Raw genomic sequence first — 15,685 nt, 5'->3', positions numbered from 1 at the left:
AAACTTCAGACAAAGTAAAGTATAAGTTAAAAAAAAAATATATATATATATATATATATATATATATATATATAAAATGGGGGAGGAGGGGGGTATCATGGAGTTGGGCCTAAACAACAGATACTGTAAATTATAAAATTGTGGTTTGGTGAACATTATTTGAAGACATTCTGAGATGAGCTGGACTCTCCTTTTTAAGCCCTTGGTCCCCTCTTTTACAGATTATCCGGATGTTTGAGGTTAAACCGGATCCCAAACTCGGAGAAGTCAAATCAATCGCACGTATCGTCCTATCGGCAAACCGACCCATAAACCTGAGGTTCCTAGAGAGGAAATCTGCTTAATGTTCTGACTGAAACCAACTGACCCTCAGGGCGACTCCTCCTGTAATCCCGACATTTGTTCTGACAATCAGCTCCTAGGAGGGCAAAACTACAACCTGCGTCTGTAATATAGTCCTGAGAATATGGAACAGCAAGCATATAAAAATATGGAGTTCCCTAGTAATAAACATTACAATAATCCAGAATGTGTGTTTACTAAAAATACAATATATCATCCCTATAAAGGAAACCAGAAACCCTTTCTTTTTTTTTTTCTACTTCTGTTTATTGAAGTTTTGAAAAAAAGTAAGTAAAAAACAAGGCCTTGGGAATACCCCTGCCCACAAAATAACACCTCCAAACAAAACTAAAATAATAATCCAACAATCTCTTCTACTTAGACCCACACGTGGTCCACAATTCCATAATCAGTATGAAAGATCGGATGACCGTACCCCCTAGGACATTCAAGAAGGGGCAGATATGTGTAGTGAAGATAATCCCTGTGATTTATGTAAGAGGCAATTAGTATCACTCGCACAAAAGTGATGTGTTAGTAACTTCAACATCAAACTACTCCCTTATTAGTAGCCGGGGACTCAGCCCCATCGTCCAGCGAGTCTGCAGTAGAGGAAGAGGTCAACCAAAGATTCCATACTTTGTCAAACTTATGGGGGCAACCCCTAGAGAGGTAGATCGATTTGTAAAGGGGGACAACTGAGTTGGCCATTTTTTTCCAAAAAAGGCAAGGTAGGGGCTCGGTGCCATTTCCATTTCATAGCAACACCTTTTCTGGAATAAAATAGCAGAAGACCCAGTAGAGTGCGGACCGCCCTGGTAACTGCCAGTGGCTCCACAAGTCCCAAAAAGCATACAGTTGCAAGAAAAAGTATGTGAACCCCTTGGGATTATGTGGAGTTTTGCATGAATTGGGCATAAAATGTGCTCTGAACGTCATCTAAGTCACAAACAATAGAAGAACACAGTCTGCTGAACATAATACTACACAAACATTAGATATTGCACATAACATGTAAACATTCACAGTGCAGGGAGGAAAAAGTATGTGAGGCCCTAGCTTAATGACTTCTCCCAGAGCTAATTGGAGCCAGGAGTGAGCCAACCTTGACTCCAATCAGTGTGATGATATTGGATGTGTTGCTGACAGCTGTCCTGTCCTTGAAAAACATGCACCTGTTTTGGGTTTACTGGTTTCAAGAGGCACTGTGTGATGTGAACCATGCCTCGCAGAAAAGAGCTTTCAGAAGACCTACGATCAAGAATTGTTGACTTGCATGAAGCTGGAAAGGGTTACAAACGTATCTCCAAAAGCCTTGATGTTCATGTGTCCACGGTAAGACAGACTGTGTACAAATGGAGAAAGTTTAGCACTGTTGCTACTCTCCCTAGGCGTGGTCGTCCTGTAAAAATGACTGCAAGAGCTCAGCGCAGAATGCTGCATGAGGTAAAGAAGAATCCCAGAGTGTCAGCTAAAGACCTACAGAAATCTCTGGCACATGCTAACATATTTGTTGACACATCTACAATAAGGAAAACATTAAACAAGAATGGAGTACATGGGAGGACACCACGGAGGAAGCCATTGCTGTCCAAAAAGAAGATTGCAGCACGTTTGAAGTTTGCAAAAGAGCACCTGGATGTTCCACAGCACTACTGGCAAAATATACGGTGGACAGATGAAACCAAGATTGAGTTGTTTGGGAAGAACACACAACACTATGTGTGGAGAAAAAAAGGCACAGCACACCAACATCAAAACCTCATCCCCACTGTGAAACATGGCGGAGGGAGCATCATGGTTTGGGGCTGCTTTGCTGCCTCAGGGCTGGACGGATTGTTGTCATTGATGGGAAAATGAATTCCAGAGTTTATCAAGACATTTTGCAGGAAAACGTACGACCATCTGTCCGCCAACTGAAGCTCCGCAGAGGATGGGGGATGCAACAGGACAATGACCCAAAGCATACAAGTAATTCAACAAAACAATGGCTGCAACAGCACAGAATACGCCTTCTGGAGTGGCCCAGTCAGAGTCCTGACCTCAACCCGATTGAAATGCTGTGGCGTGACTTTAAGAGAGTGATTCACACCAGACATCCCAAGAATATTGCTACACTGAAACAGTTTTGTGAAGAGGAGTGGTCCAAAATGACTCCAGATCGTTGTGCAGGTCTGATCTGCAACTACAGGAAACGTTTGGTTGAGGTTATTGCTGCCAAAGGAGGGTCAACCAGTTATTAAGTCCAAAGGTTCACATACTTTTTCCTCCCTGCACTGTGAATGTTTACACGTTATGTGCAATTAAACCATGGCGACATCTAATGTTTGTGTAGTATTATGTTCAGCAGACTGTGTTCTTCTATTGTTGTGACTTAGATGACATTCAGAGCACATTTATGCCCAATTCATGCAAAACTCCACGTAATCCCAAGGGGTTCACATAGTTTTTCTTGCAACTGTACCCCCACTGTCAAAGGATAGTTGTTAGGGTAGAAATAAACTGAGTGACGTCCAGCCAAACGGTTCTGATCCATGGGCAGTCTTAAAATATATGAGTAAATCCAGCAGGATCTTCCAACATCTAGAAGGGATAGTAGAGTATATGCGGTGTAACCTTTGCGGAGCAACATAGATAATGTGAAGACTCTTAAACTGGATTCATCTATCTCTTGTTGCTATCAGTTGTTGAAAGGGGTATTCCCACATATCCTCCCAATCCTCTCCATCTAAATCATGCTCTGCCGCTCGCCACAAGGTTTGCAGTGCATCCCACCCCACATGTATAGATGGCAAGAATGCTTTATAAATCTTAGAAAGTGGTTTACATCCCAAAGGATAGAGTCCACATCGTCCATTTCCAGATGAAGCTCTGCAGAGCCAAGTTATGAGTGGAAAACATGTCTGAGCTGCAGGAATCTGAACAAAAAGGAGTTTGGCAAGTCAAATCTACTTTTCAGGGTGTCATACGTAACCAATCACCAGCTTGTACGGTCCAGCCCTCTGTTCAGACGTGCTGTGCCTCCCGCCGTCCACAGATAAGACAGGAGGAGGGGGCAATGAGGGGGGCGATTGGGGCGATTGGGGTGTGGGAGCTGAGGTCTTTATTGAAGCGGGGGCTGAGGTCATTAATGGAGGGGGGCTGAAGACATTAATAGAGGGGGGGGTTGAGGTCATTAGTAGTGGGGTGGGAGAGTTCATTAATGGAGGGGGGCTGAGGTCATTAATGGAGGGGGGCTGAAGATATTAATAGAGGGGGGGTTGAGGTCATTAATGGAGGGGGGGAGTGAGGTAAGTAATGGAGGGGGGCTGAGGACATTCATAGAGGGGGCTGAGAACATTTATGGGGGGACTGAAGACATTAAAGATGAGGGGGCTGAGGATATTAATGGAGGGGGGGGGCTGAGATCATTAATGGGCGGAGCTGAGGTCAGTAATGGAGTGAGGGGGATAAGGACATTAAGGGAGGGGGCTGAGAACATTCATGGGGGGGGGGGCTGAAGACATTAATGAAGAGGGGGCTGAGGACATTAATGGAGAGGGGGGGCTGAGATCATTAATGGGGAGAGCTGAGGTCATTAATGGAGTGAGGGGGCTAAGGACATTAATGGAGGGGGCTGAGGACAGTTATGGGGTTGTGGAGGACATTAACAGGGAGCTTATGACAGTAATCAGGTCAATGAGGATATTAATGGAGGGGGGCTGGGGACAGTGACAGGCTCGGTTCAGGACTGTGCATGTGCATTTGCATAGGGTAGGGCAGCCCATTCATTTTAATGGTCGGCCCTACCTCTGAGAAACGCAGGGAAAGAAGTCCTGGCCCTTTTTGTGGTGGTGGTGCAGCTCCATGTGGTTTGGCATGCAATAAAATGTGCCATAGGTGCTGATGTGTGCGGGTGCTATTAGGTGGTCAGTGTGTGACAGCTCCAGGCCACAAAGAGTTTGTGGGGCAGTCAGTCACTCTGTGGGGGGTCACTGATGTAAGGGGGGGGACACTCATATAAAAGTTGAACCCCTTTACCTTAGTGTATTCACTCTGCAGACTCTGGTATAAAGGGGAACTCTGATGTAAGAGGTTCTCTGGTCACCAGAGCTCCCCCCTACATCAGAGTTCCCAGCATCCCTCCTTATATCAGAGTCAGCAGAGTTCACCCATGTGGAAGAAAAATATATTTGAAATACATTTTAAAAATATGCTACTACAATTTTGGCCATATTCAATATATATTTCAGTATATATATATATATATATATACTGTATGTTGAAATGCATTCTTATTACAAAATATATGAAAAATATATTGAAAAATATATTTCAAATATACTGTAAGTCTTTAAAAATACAAATCTACATTTTTGTAATGCATTTACAAATATATGTAAAAAGCTATGTTAAAATTACTTTTTGATATGTTAAAAAAATAATAGAATGTATTTTAAAAAATATATTTTTAAAAATATGTTTCATAGATTTTGTAATATATAAAAAACACATTTGTGTATATATATATATATATATGTGTGTGTGTGTGTAGTGCGTGCGGTATGGCATGATTTTAGCCCATTCACATGAATGGGCTTGAAATTGCACCGCATGTGAATTGCACAGAGACGCACAGCACATTCCTGTGCAATTTATATTGTGTGATCTTTACATCTCATTCCTGGAATGCTTTCATTACATTTCACTGAAAGTTTATGGGCTGATCTGTGATACATGAACCTTGTGCTGTATTTATATAGTATGTATGGGTCCCGTTGATTGGCTGCTGCAGTAATACTTTCCCTCGGAATGTCAACAGTGGGAAGTCCCATAATGCTGTTTCCTTTATATCCCTGAACTGTGATAACGGTCTGCAGCTCAGCCATGATATCAGCCTCGCTCAGACGTTGCATTATCGCTCCCTGGTCTAGAGCTGTGCTGCCGCAGCCATGCGGGGTAGGGGGGACACAGTACAGAGCAGTGAGTGGAGTAGGGGGGACACAGCACAGAGCAGTGAATGGAGTAGGGGGGACACAAAGCAGAGCAGTGAGTGGAGTAGGGGGGACACAAAGCAGAGCAGTGAGTGGAGTAGGGGGGACACTGCACAGAGCAGTGAATGGAGTAGGGGGGACACAGTACAGAGCAGTGAGTGAAGTAGGGGAGACACAAATCAGAGCAGTGAGTGGAGTAGGGGGGACACAGCACAGAGCAGTGAATGGAGTAGGGGGGACACAGCATAGAGCCGTGAGCAGAGCCGTAACCGCAGAGATAACGGAGGAGGACGGAAAGTTTAAAACGTATGACGATTTGCCTGGACCCTCTCTGCTCACCAACCTCTACTGGTTCTTCATCAGAGGATACCTGTTCTACTCCCATGAGTTACAGGTAAGCATCACTATTACTTACCAGATTACAGGGTGATTTAAAAACAGAAATAAAGGCTGTTCACCTAGAAAAGTGAATGCTAGTAAATAAGGTGAGCATATGTTCAATTTAAATTACTAATCAAGTGTGAGGGTCAGTTCACACTCCATGCATTTCAGTTGCATTTTTTTTTGCATCCAAAATGCACAGAAAGCAGGGGATACGGTTGTCAATGTCATAGTTCACATCAGTGCTTGCAGTTCCAGTGCGTTCCGGGTGCAGAAAGAAAAAAGTAGAACAAGACCATCAGCAAGCAGCTAGATGATAAGGAGACAACTGTTGGATTGATGATTCGCAAATGGAAGAAATACAAAACAACCATCAATTGCCAGCAAACAAAATACAAAACAACCAAACAATCAATCTGGAGCTCCATGCAAGATTTCCCCTCATGGGGTAAGGATGATCTTGAGAAAAGTGAGGGATCAGCCCAGAACTACACGTGAGGATCTTGTCAATGATCTCAAGGCAGTTGGGACCACAGTCACCAAACAAACAATTGGTAACACAATATGCTGCCATGCATTGAAATCCTGCAGTGCCCGCAAGGTCCCTCTCCTCAAGAAGGCACATGTCCAGGCTCGTCTGAAGTTTGCCAGTGAACATCTAAATGATTCAGAGAAGGATTGGGAGAAAGTGCTGTGGTCAGATGAGAACAAAATTGAGCTCTTTGGCATTAACTCAACTCACCGTGTTTGGAGGAAGAAAAATGCTGACTATGACCCTAAGAACACCATCTCTACAGTGAAGCATGGAGGTGGAAACATTATGCTTTGGGGCTGTTTCTCTGCTGGAGGTACAGGCTGCCTTTGTCGCATTGAGGGGCCAATGGACGGGGCCATGTATTGTAAAATCTTGGATGAGAACCTTCTTCCCTCAGCCAGAACACTGAAGATGGGTCTTCCAGCAAGACAATGACCCAAAACACGGCCAAGGCAACAAAGGAATGTCTCAAGAAGAAGCACATGAAGGTCATGGAGTGCCCTAGCCAGTCTCCAGACCTTAATCCTATAGAAAATTTATGTAAGGAGCTGAAACTTTGAGTTGCCAAGTGACAGCTAAGAAACCTTAAGGATTTAGAGAAGATCTGTAAAGAAGAGTGGACCAAAATCCCTCCTGAGATGTGTGCAAACCAACTACAAGAAACTCCTTACCTCTGTGCTTGCCAACAAGGGATTCTCCACCAAGAACTAAGTCATGTTTTGCTTGGGGATCAAATATTTATTTTACTCACTGAACTGCAATTCAATTTATAACATTTGTATTGTGTTTTTTTCTGGATTTTTGGTTGATATTCTGTCTCCATCTAAAATACACCTATGATAAAAAATTATAGACCTTTCATTTCTTTTTAAGTGCGTAAACTAACAAAATCTGCAAGGGATCAAATCATTGTTTTCCCCACTGTATATGCATGGGCTGGTCAGCAATTGGTTAATAATATCAACTTTGCTGGGTTAACAACATCTATGCCTTTAATAGGTTCACATCCTTCTGTCCCTCCTTCTTCCTCGACTGTCCTCCTTTTAAGTCTTATGAATCGGCAATTCTGTATGAAATAGATATCATTTACTAAGCTGTACCAATACAACCATGGTTGTCTCTGTTGGCTTTATCTGATGTATCAATGGGATTTTATCTTTTTGTACAAACGCTCGTTTGAAAATCTACCAGTGTATGGTCAGCTTTAGGATGTCTCCTCTTTGGATGGAGGAGCAACAGAGACGCCTTTAGATAGCAGAATTGTCAGTTTAGGGGGAAGGTAGTGTTAGGGTTCATGTACACGGGGCCTTTGGAAAACTCTTCTGAATGATGGAAACTGACTGCTGTAAAACGTAGGTTAAAAAAACGTCAGTTTAGCCGCGTTTGCATACCGCGTTTATGCGCATTTATGTGCGTTTGCGTTTAGAAGCATTTTTAAAAGATAACCTCAGGAGACCTTTCCGAAATGCCCAGAATGCACTGAAGAACAGTAAAAAATTAACTATTTCAGACATTTTGAGAGAAATAGAGAGAGCAGAAGCAGAGAGAGCAGTATGAGTTGAGATGAGCAGAAGCAGAGAGAGCAGTATGTGTGGAGATGACCTGTCTTTTCTGGTTGTATTTACTATGGATCCCATCATGAGCAGAATGCGGCGCGTTCTACCTTTTATTCCTTCACACAAAACCTGGAACTGACTGCGCTGGTGTGCTAAGTCCTTTTGAATACATGGAAAACGCTTTGCATGCATTTCTGATGATGAAAAAAGGCTCTGGACAGCATCTGGACATGGAACAGTTAAAAAACGCTTTTAAACACGGTTAACTGCATTTACAAGCGTTTGAAATGGCGGTAAAATCTACTCCTGAGCGCATGTTTGGTGCGTTAAAAAAAAACAACTGTAAATTCAACTGCCTGTAAACGACTGTAAACCATGATGTGTACATGGACACATAGGAGAACATTAGGGAGAGTTCAGGGGCTGCTGAAAAAAAAACGCTGAACAGCTCCTGAATGTCAGTTTATCAGCTGCAGTGTACATGAGCCCTAAAACTAGTAGATTTAGATAGACTTGACTAACAAATAAAGTTGAACTCCATATAACAGTTAGTAAGTAGTTACAGCAAACATTTTTTTTTTCCTTTTTGGTATCAAAGTTTTACATAAATAATTAAAAGCTGATCATTGTAAACACCCCTGTCAGTGGTAAACGGTTTGTCTCAACCAGGGGCGGACTGACCATTTGGAAACTCGGGCACTGCTGAGGGCCTGGGGTCAGTAGGGGGCCCCATGAGATGCCCCTGGTACCTTTTTCATAGGTTTTTTTGAGTTTGGGCAAGGACACAGGGGCCCCATGATCCCCTATTGCCCGAGGGCCCCAGAGTTGTCAGTCCGCCCCTGGTCTCAACCCTGTAACTGCCTTTTTTTTTGTTGGACAGCTTGGTCTGTTAGAGGCAGTTAAAAAATAACAGACTTACTGGCCGTATCATCAAATTAAAAATTAGAAAAAAAATGAATACAGCCACCACATCTTAGAAATGGTAAGCTGCAATATAATACATTTTTGTTTTTGGGTTTAATAGATTTTTTTAAAATCGCAAATCATGATTTTTGAATCAATTAAATGGGGGTGGACTGCGCTGCCAAATATCCTCTCAAGGGATGAAGTAGCTGCTAACACCCGAAGTAAATGAGATGAAAAAATTATTTTGAACAAATGGTGTAGCACTGTAAATACTAAAATACCATATTGTTAAATCATAATATAAATAATATTAAAGTGAAAGAATATTAATAAACCTTCTGTATCCTTATTACCTTAATTAAAGGTGAAATACATTCCAAAGTAAATATAAAATCAAATCAAAGTGACCGATTATAAAACCGTGACATACCGTATATACTCGAGTATAAGCCGAGTTTTTCAGCACATTTTTGTGCTGAAAAACGGCCCCCTCGGCTTATACTCGAGTCAACGTCTGCAGATGTCTAGCAGGGGGCGCTGCTTCTAAAGCCAGTGCTTCTCAAATAGTGGGGCGCGCCCCCCCTCCGTCAAGGGGGGCGCGTACAGGGGTGGGCAGAGGGCTGCTGTCTCTTACCTGGCTCCCACGATGATCCATCCAGGAAGCGCTGCTCCTTCCGTCACTCCGGCCACTCCCTCACTCCTGCCGCTCGGCTCCGCCTCCTCACCGGTGATTGGCCGCCAGAACTGTAGCTCGGGAAAGGTACACAGGCGGCCAATCACGGGCGAGGAGGCGGAGCCGAGCGGACCCGCGAAAATCGAGTGAGGGAGAAGCCGGTAAGTGTGCAGTGCAGAGGTGCTGCTGCAACCACATATGCTGGCTGCAGCAGCACCATACTGCAACAGGGGTCAGCAAGTGTCATTGGTGTCAGTGGGAGGAATAGTGCCGCATCATTGGTGTCACTGATACTAATGATGGGGCATTATTCCTCCCACTGACACCAATGATGGGGCACTATTCCTCCCACTGATACTAATGATGGGGCATTATTCCTCCCACTGACACCAACGATGGGGCACTATTCCTCCCAGTGATACCAATGATGGGGCACTATTCCTCCCACTGACACCAATGATGGGGCACTATTCCTAACATTGACAACAATGATGGGGCACTATTCCTCCCACTGACACCAATGATGGGGCACTATTCCTACCACTGACAACAATGATGGGGCACTATTCCTCCCACTGACACCAATGATGGGGCACTATTCCTCCCACTGACACCAATGATGGGACACTATTCCTCCCACTGATACCAATGATGGGGCACTATTCCTCCCAGTGATACCAATGATGGGGCACTATTCCTCCCACTGATACCAATGATGGGGCACTATTCCTCCCACTGACACCAATGATGGGGCACTATTCCTCCCACTGATACTAATGATGGGGCACTATTCCTCCCACTGACACCAATGATGGGGCACTATTCCTCCCACTGATACCAATGATGGGGCACTATTCCTCCCACTGATACCAATGATGGGGCACTATTCCTCCCACTGACACCAATGATGGGGCACTATTCCTCCCACTGACACCAATGATGGGGCACTATTCCTCCCACTGATACCAATGATGGGGCACTATTCCTCTCACTGACACCAATGATGGGGCACTATTCCTCTCACTGACACCAATGATGGGGCACTATTCCTCCCACTGACACCAATGATGGGGCACTATTCCTCTCACTGACACCAATGATGGGGCATTATTCCTCTCACTGACACCAATGATGGGGCACTATTCCTCTCACTGACACCAATGATGGGGCACTATTCCTCTCACTGACACCAATGATGGGGCACTATTCCTCCCACTGATACCAATGATGGGGCACTATTCCTCCCACTGACACCAATGATGGGGCACTATTCCTCCCACTTTATTTTTTACATTGACTAGTAGGTGCCTCATTTCCCACCCTCGGCTTATACTCGAGTCAATAGTTTTTCCCAGTTTTTTGTGGTAAAATTAGGTACCTCGGCTTATATTCGGGTTGGCTTATACTCGAGTATATACGGTATATCAATTGATATACATAAATAAAAAAGTCCCAAGAAGTGAAGAAATCTGTATTTTTTTGTTTTTTTCACTTGTTGGGGCTAATTTCTTCACTTTTTGGGACTTTTTTATTTATTTATATCAATTGATATATGTCACGGTTTTATAATCGGTCACTTTGATTTGATTTTATATTTAATTTGGAATGTATTTCACCTTTAATTAAGTTAATGATACAGAAGGTTTATTAATATTCTTTCACTTTAATATTATTTATATTATGATTTAACAATATTTAGTATTTACAGCGCTACACCGTTTGTTCAAAATAATTTTTTCAAATCATGATTTTTGTCTACAAATTCAAGGCTCCCTTTTCAAGTAAGGTTCGGTTCATACTAGTGCGATTTCAGATGCAATTCGAGCCATGCAGAGCTGCATGATGATGGAAATCACATTATTTTCAATGGCGTCCGTTCACATTGATGCAACTCAGCAGGATGCAAATTTGTAAAAAGTTCATGTTCTACTTTGCTGCGATTCCAGCGTGATTTTGGTCCCACAAAATATACAAACCGCATTCAAAACTCAGCCAAATTGCACAGAAAATCGGATCAAAATTAGATCTCAGTAGTGTGAACCTGAGGCCCCTTTCAGACGGGTCGGCATGATCCACCTGCTCAGCGGGGGATCTCTCCCCTGATCCCCGCTGAGTAGGTGGATGACAGGCAGGGGCGGACTGACCATTTGGAAACTCAAGCACTGCCTGAGGGCCCGGGGTCAGTAGGGGGCCCCATGAGATGCCCCTGGTACCTTTTTCATAGGCTTTTTTGAGTTTGGGCAAGGACAGAGGGGCCCCATGATCCCCTATTGCCCGGGGGCCCCATGAGTTGTCAGTCCGCCCCTGATGACAGGTATCTGTCCGCTCTGTTGCAGAGCAAACACAGACACTGCCTGCTGATTTCAATGGGACGGTCAGATGGAAACCGACAGCATTTTCATCTGACCCGGTCCACTGGACGAATAGGGAACGGATCCCCATCCATCTGTTTTTGGCGTACAGAATTGGATCGGATGCTGAACGGTGTTGGTGAACTATTGTCCGCTGACACCCACCAGTCAGGGCTGGTGCTAAACTATTTTGCGCCCTAGGCAAGACCAGCTACTTGCGCACCCTCCCCCTAAAGAAAAAAAACTTTTTAAAAACCATATAAAATATTAAATCAACAAAACATTAAGCGGCTAAATTTCTTTTAAGTTGCAAAAATAAGTGCCATAAGATTCCACCAGCACCAATATTAAAAACACAATCAGTGTCCTGGATGGACTGTATCTGTGGCTGGCAGTGGCAGGGTGACAGTTGCAGTGAGTGGAGGATGATGGATCCACTCTGACAGATCCCAGACTGGGATTCCCCTGGCAATGGGGGGAGGTAAAACCCTGTGACAGAAGGCAGCTCAGCCCCCACACAGAGAACACCTGAACTGAGCGATCCCACACAGTGACAGATCTGACACAACACACCACCACCAACACTGACACAGATCAGCAGGCCCAGCAGGCACTAGAAGAGCAGGCTGTGGGACCGTGATGATGTCATCACTCACTGACACATTGTAGATGTGATGGAGGGCCGGCCGGGTCACACTCACACAGACACAAGACATCCGACATTACCTTCTTCTGCAGGCACAGCTCCACCTCCATTGTTGAATGGGAAGAGAACGGCTGGAACTCCACAGTGATCAGCAGCCACCAGCTGGCTTGCAGTAAGGGACTGAGTCTGAGAGGAACACTGGAAGGACCCGCAGCTCAGCTGCTACACTGGCCCAGATACCAGGCATCTTTCTCTGTCCTTTCTTCCTCCCCTTTGCCACTTTTCCCCTCAGCCGGAGAATCATTCATGACGTGGTGGCGTCCCACACAGAGAGAGTGCTAGCCTGTGCTGCGCCCTAGGTGGCGGTGCGTGCTAGGCGGCTGCCTAGTTTGCCTAGTGGAAGCACCGGCCCTGCCATCAGTCCATAGAAGTCTATGGATGGACCGACATGAGAAACGGACAGGCAGACCCCATCGGTCCACTCGTGTGAAAGGGGCCTAAAAGATTATGGTTGTCAGTGTCATAGTTCACATCAGTGCTTGCAGTTACAGTGCATTCTGGATGCAGAAATAAAAGTAGGACATGCTGCCTTTTTTCTGCACAGAACTGTCCTGGAACGTGGTAAAATGCACCAAAAAACACACTGAAACACACATGTCCTTATTTAAATTGAAAAAAAAAGGGGATAAAATGAACCGGAATGCATAAAAAATGCACTGGAGCGCACCAAAAAATGCGTCAAAAACGCGCATGCAAAAACACATCTGCAATGTATCTGGACTGCTTCTCTATAGTGTGAACTGGCCCTTAGTCTACAATGTCATTGTACTAATGACACTAATGGCTGGGAAGGGGTTAACATATAGGGCAATGAAGGGGTTAAATATGTGCCTAACCCCTCACCCTCCTGAGGATTTCCCCCCCTTCCTGACCAGGCCATTTTTTTGCGTTACGGCGTTGCATTACTTTACCTGACAATTGCGCGGTCGTGCAACGCTGCACTCAAATTAAATTTTAAGGCCTTTTTTTTCTTTTGGTTTAAACTTTCTTTCGGTGGTATTTGATCCCCTGTGTGTTTTTTATTTTTTGCGCTATAAAAAGAAAAAAAGACCGACAATTTTGAGAAAAAGAATATTTTTGACTTTTTGCTATTACACATGTCCAGTAAAAAAAATTTAAAAATCAAATTTCATCATAAATTTAGGCCAAAATGTATTCTGCTCCATGTCTTTGCTAAAAAAAAATCCCAATACGTGTAAATTAATTGGTTTCCGTGAAAGTTATAGCATCTACAAATGGCGATATATATACTGGATTTTTGTTTTTTACTAATAATGGCGGCAATCAGCGACTTATAGCGGGACTGCGGCGGGCATTCTGACACTTGGGGGGGAGAACTGAATAGAGGTTCAACATCATTTGCGGGCACTACCTAAGGTGCAACCTGTCTAGGAACTCCCACTCCTCCAGCCAAACATCCATCCATTATGGCATTCAGATATTTGCATAGTTCCTTCCAAGAACCAGACCTCTGCTTGCACCAGGGCTGAGGACTATTGAGAGGAGTACAGAGGCAGGGTGCAGGGATGTTTTCAGAAGCTATATACAGCTCCCTGCCCGTCCCTACCGCCAGTCACAATCTGCCTAAATTGCAGAGAAAAGTACAGAGACCCAGTGATGACATCACGTGGTACAAAATAAGATATGGAATGAAAGCAGAAAGGTTTTGCTGGAAAATATATTTAGCAGGTTGATAAGAAAGGAGCCAGTTTAGAAAAAATAGAAGCTGACTAATATTCCTAATAATAAGTCAATCTCTTTATCTCTTTCTGGATTTTTTTTTTTTCCGTTTAAGGCTAGGTGCACACCTATGCAGGTTGCGTTTGAGTCGTTTCTGCATTGCGTTTTTGATGCATTTTGCACGGTTTTTTTTATTTTTTTACATTTTTCTTGTTGCTAGGCAGATTTAAAATGCCAAACGCATCAAAAACCCACCAAAAACACAATACACGCTTTTCTGCAGAGTTTCCATTGAAGTCTATAGAAAAAAAAGCAACTTTTTGCATTCAAAAAAGTCCCTGACCCTGTCCAAAAACGCACCGGGTGAAAACGCAGAGATGTGAACGTGCCCCATAGGAAATCACGTTACATGGACTGTACTGCGTTTCTGCAAAACACAGCTGAAGATGCATAGGTGTGAACCTGGGGTAAAGTGTATGTCCAGACTTTTTTTAGTTGTCAGTAGAGTGGAGACGGATTAGACGCCCTTTCAGGCTTTTACTGCTATGTGTGCCTCCATTAGGGGGATTTTTTTTTTTGGGGGGGGGGTGTTATTTACTAACACCCCAGTCACACCAATCCGACTTTGAAATCGAGCAACTTCCAGTGAAGTCACACAATTTCAAAGTTGGATGTCATTCCGATTTGAGGTGATCTCTGGCTTGGAAGACACGGATGTCTATGCAAGTCACACCTCAAGTAATGCATGCTCTACTTTAGAAATGGGTGAGGCTCCGACCAAGTCGGTATCACACCACTTTAATTGTGGACAATAGGGTGCGATTTGCAACTCGCATGGCAAGTCACACCTGGTGTAGCCGGGGTGCAAAATAGTGCAGTTCTGCATGGAAGCCAATCAGTTTCCAAGTTTTATTGCTAAACCTCAACCAAACAAGTTAAAGTTAGAACCTGATTGGTTCCCATGCACAGCTGCGACAGATTCTGAGTGAACCAGATTTAGTAAATCTCCCCCTATGTATCTAGTATAGCATGTGTATTTCTTTTGATTGTTATCCCCATCTAGTGGCCATAATGAGGTATTTTCCTGTGTCACTCTATTCTGTATGAATGAAAAACATTTAACCTGGATTGAGCCTAATAGCATCTGCTTTTGCACAGAACAAATGAAAACTTTTTATCAATACACGCCGATGTTTCTACAAACAACAAAGTGTCTATTCTAAAATGTCCTGTGCAGGAATAAAACAATAAAAAGTCAATTTTTTATCAGAACTTTTTAAATAAAGTAACAGCAGGGTGGCTGTAGTTTTTTTTTTCCTATGTGATATTTTATAGTAAATCAACACTGGCTCCTTTTTGGCTTGAGTACAATAACCCCGGGTGCAATAACCTGAGAAAGTGACTTTCATTTCATGTCTATCAGATGATCTCTACCTTTATATACAGTAAACTGTACATCTGGGCAAAGTTTATCTCTGCAATAAATGAACCTTGCCCTATACTTTGCCTCTTGAAAAACAATTCCAGAACAGGAGAAGACCTGTAGATCTGCCACAAATCCAGCGAGCTGCTAAGGTCTCAT

At 43.7% G+C, this 15,685-nt stretch overlaps 2 protein-coding genes across 3 annotated transcripts in view; both read left to right on the top strand.

Moving 5' to 3' along the window:
* Window positions 1-529, top strand: part of LOC149457528 (sterol 26-hydroxylase, mitochondrial-like) — a 47,973-nt gene extending 47,444 nt beyond the window's left edge. For both annotated transcript variants that reach the window (XM_089683573.1, XM_089683574.1), the window contains one exon: window positions 222-529. In XM_089683573.1, coding sequence (XP_089539699.1) covers window positions 222-344 — 123 coding nt within the window. In that variant the 3' untranslated portion in view covers window positions 345-529. The remainder of the gene's footprint in view (window positions 1-221) is intronic.
* A 4,403-nt stretch (window positions 530-4,932) lies between these two features.
* The window catches only part of LOC149457527 (sterol 26-hydroxylase, mitochondrial-like), a 50,523-nt gene continuing 39,770 nt past the window's right edge, over window positions 4,933-15,685 (top strand). Inside the window, exon 1 of the mRNA XM_089683572.1 lies at window positions 4,933-5,709. Within this exon, the coding sequence (XP_089539698.1) occupies window positions 5,209-5,709 (501 nt within the window). The 5' untranslated portion in view covers window positions 4,933-5,208. The remainder of the gene's footprint in view (window positions 5,710-15,685) is intronic.

This window comes from Staurois parvus, unplaced genomic scaffold (genome assembly GCF_062004578.1).
Source record: "Staurois parvus isolate SC_StPar_1 unplaced genomic scaffold, SC_StPar_1.0 ptg000315l, whole genome shotgun sequence".
NCBI classification, from domain to species: domain Eukaryota; kingdom Metazoa; phylum Chordata; class Amphibia; order Anura; family Ranidae; genus Staurois; species Staurois parvus.
This window is presented reverse-complemented; position numbering and strand designations above follow the sequence as displayed.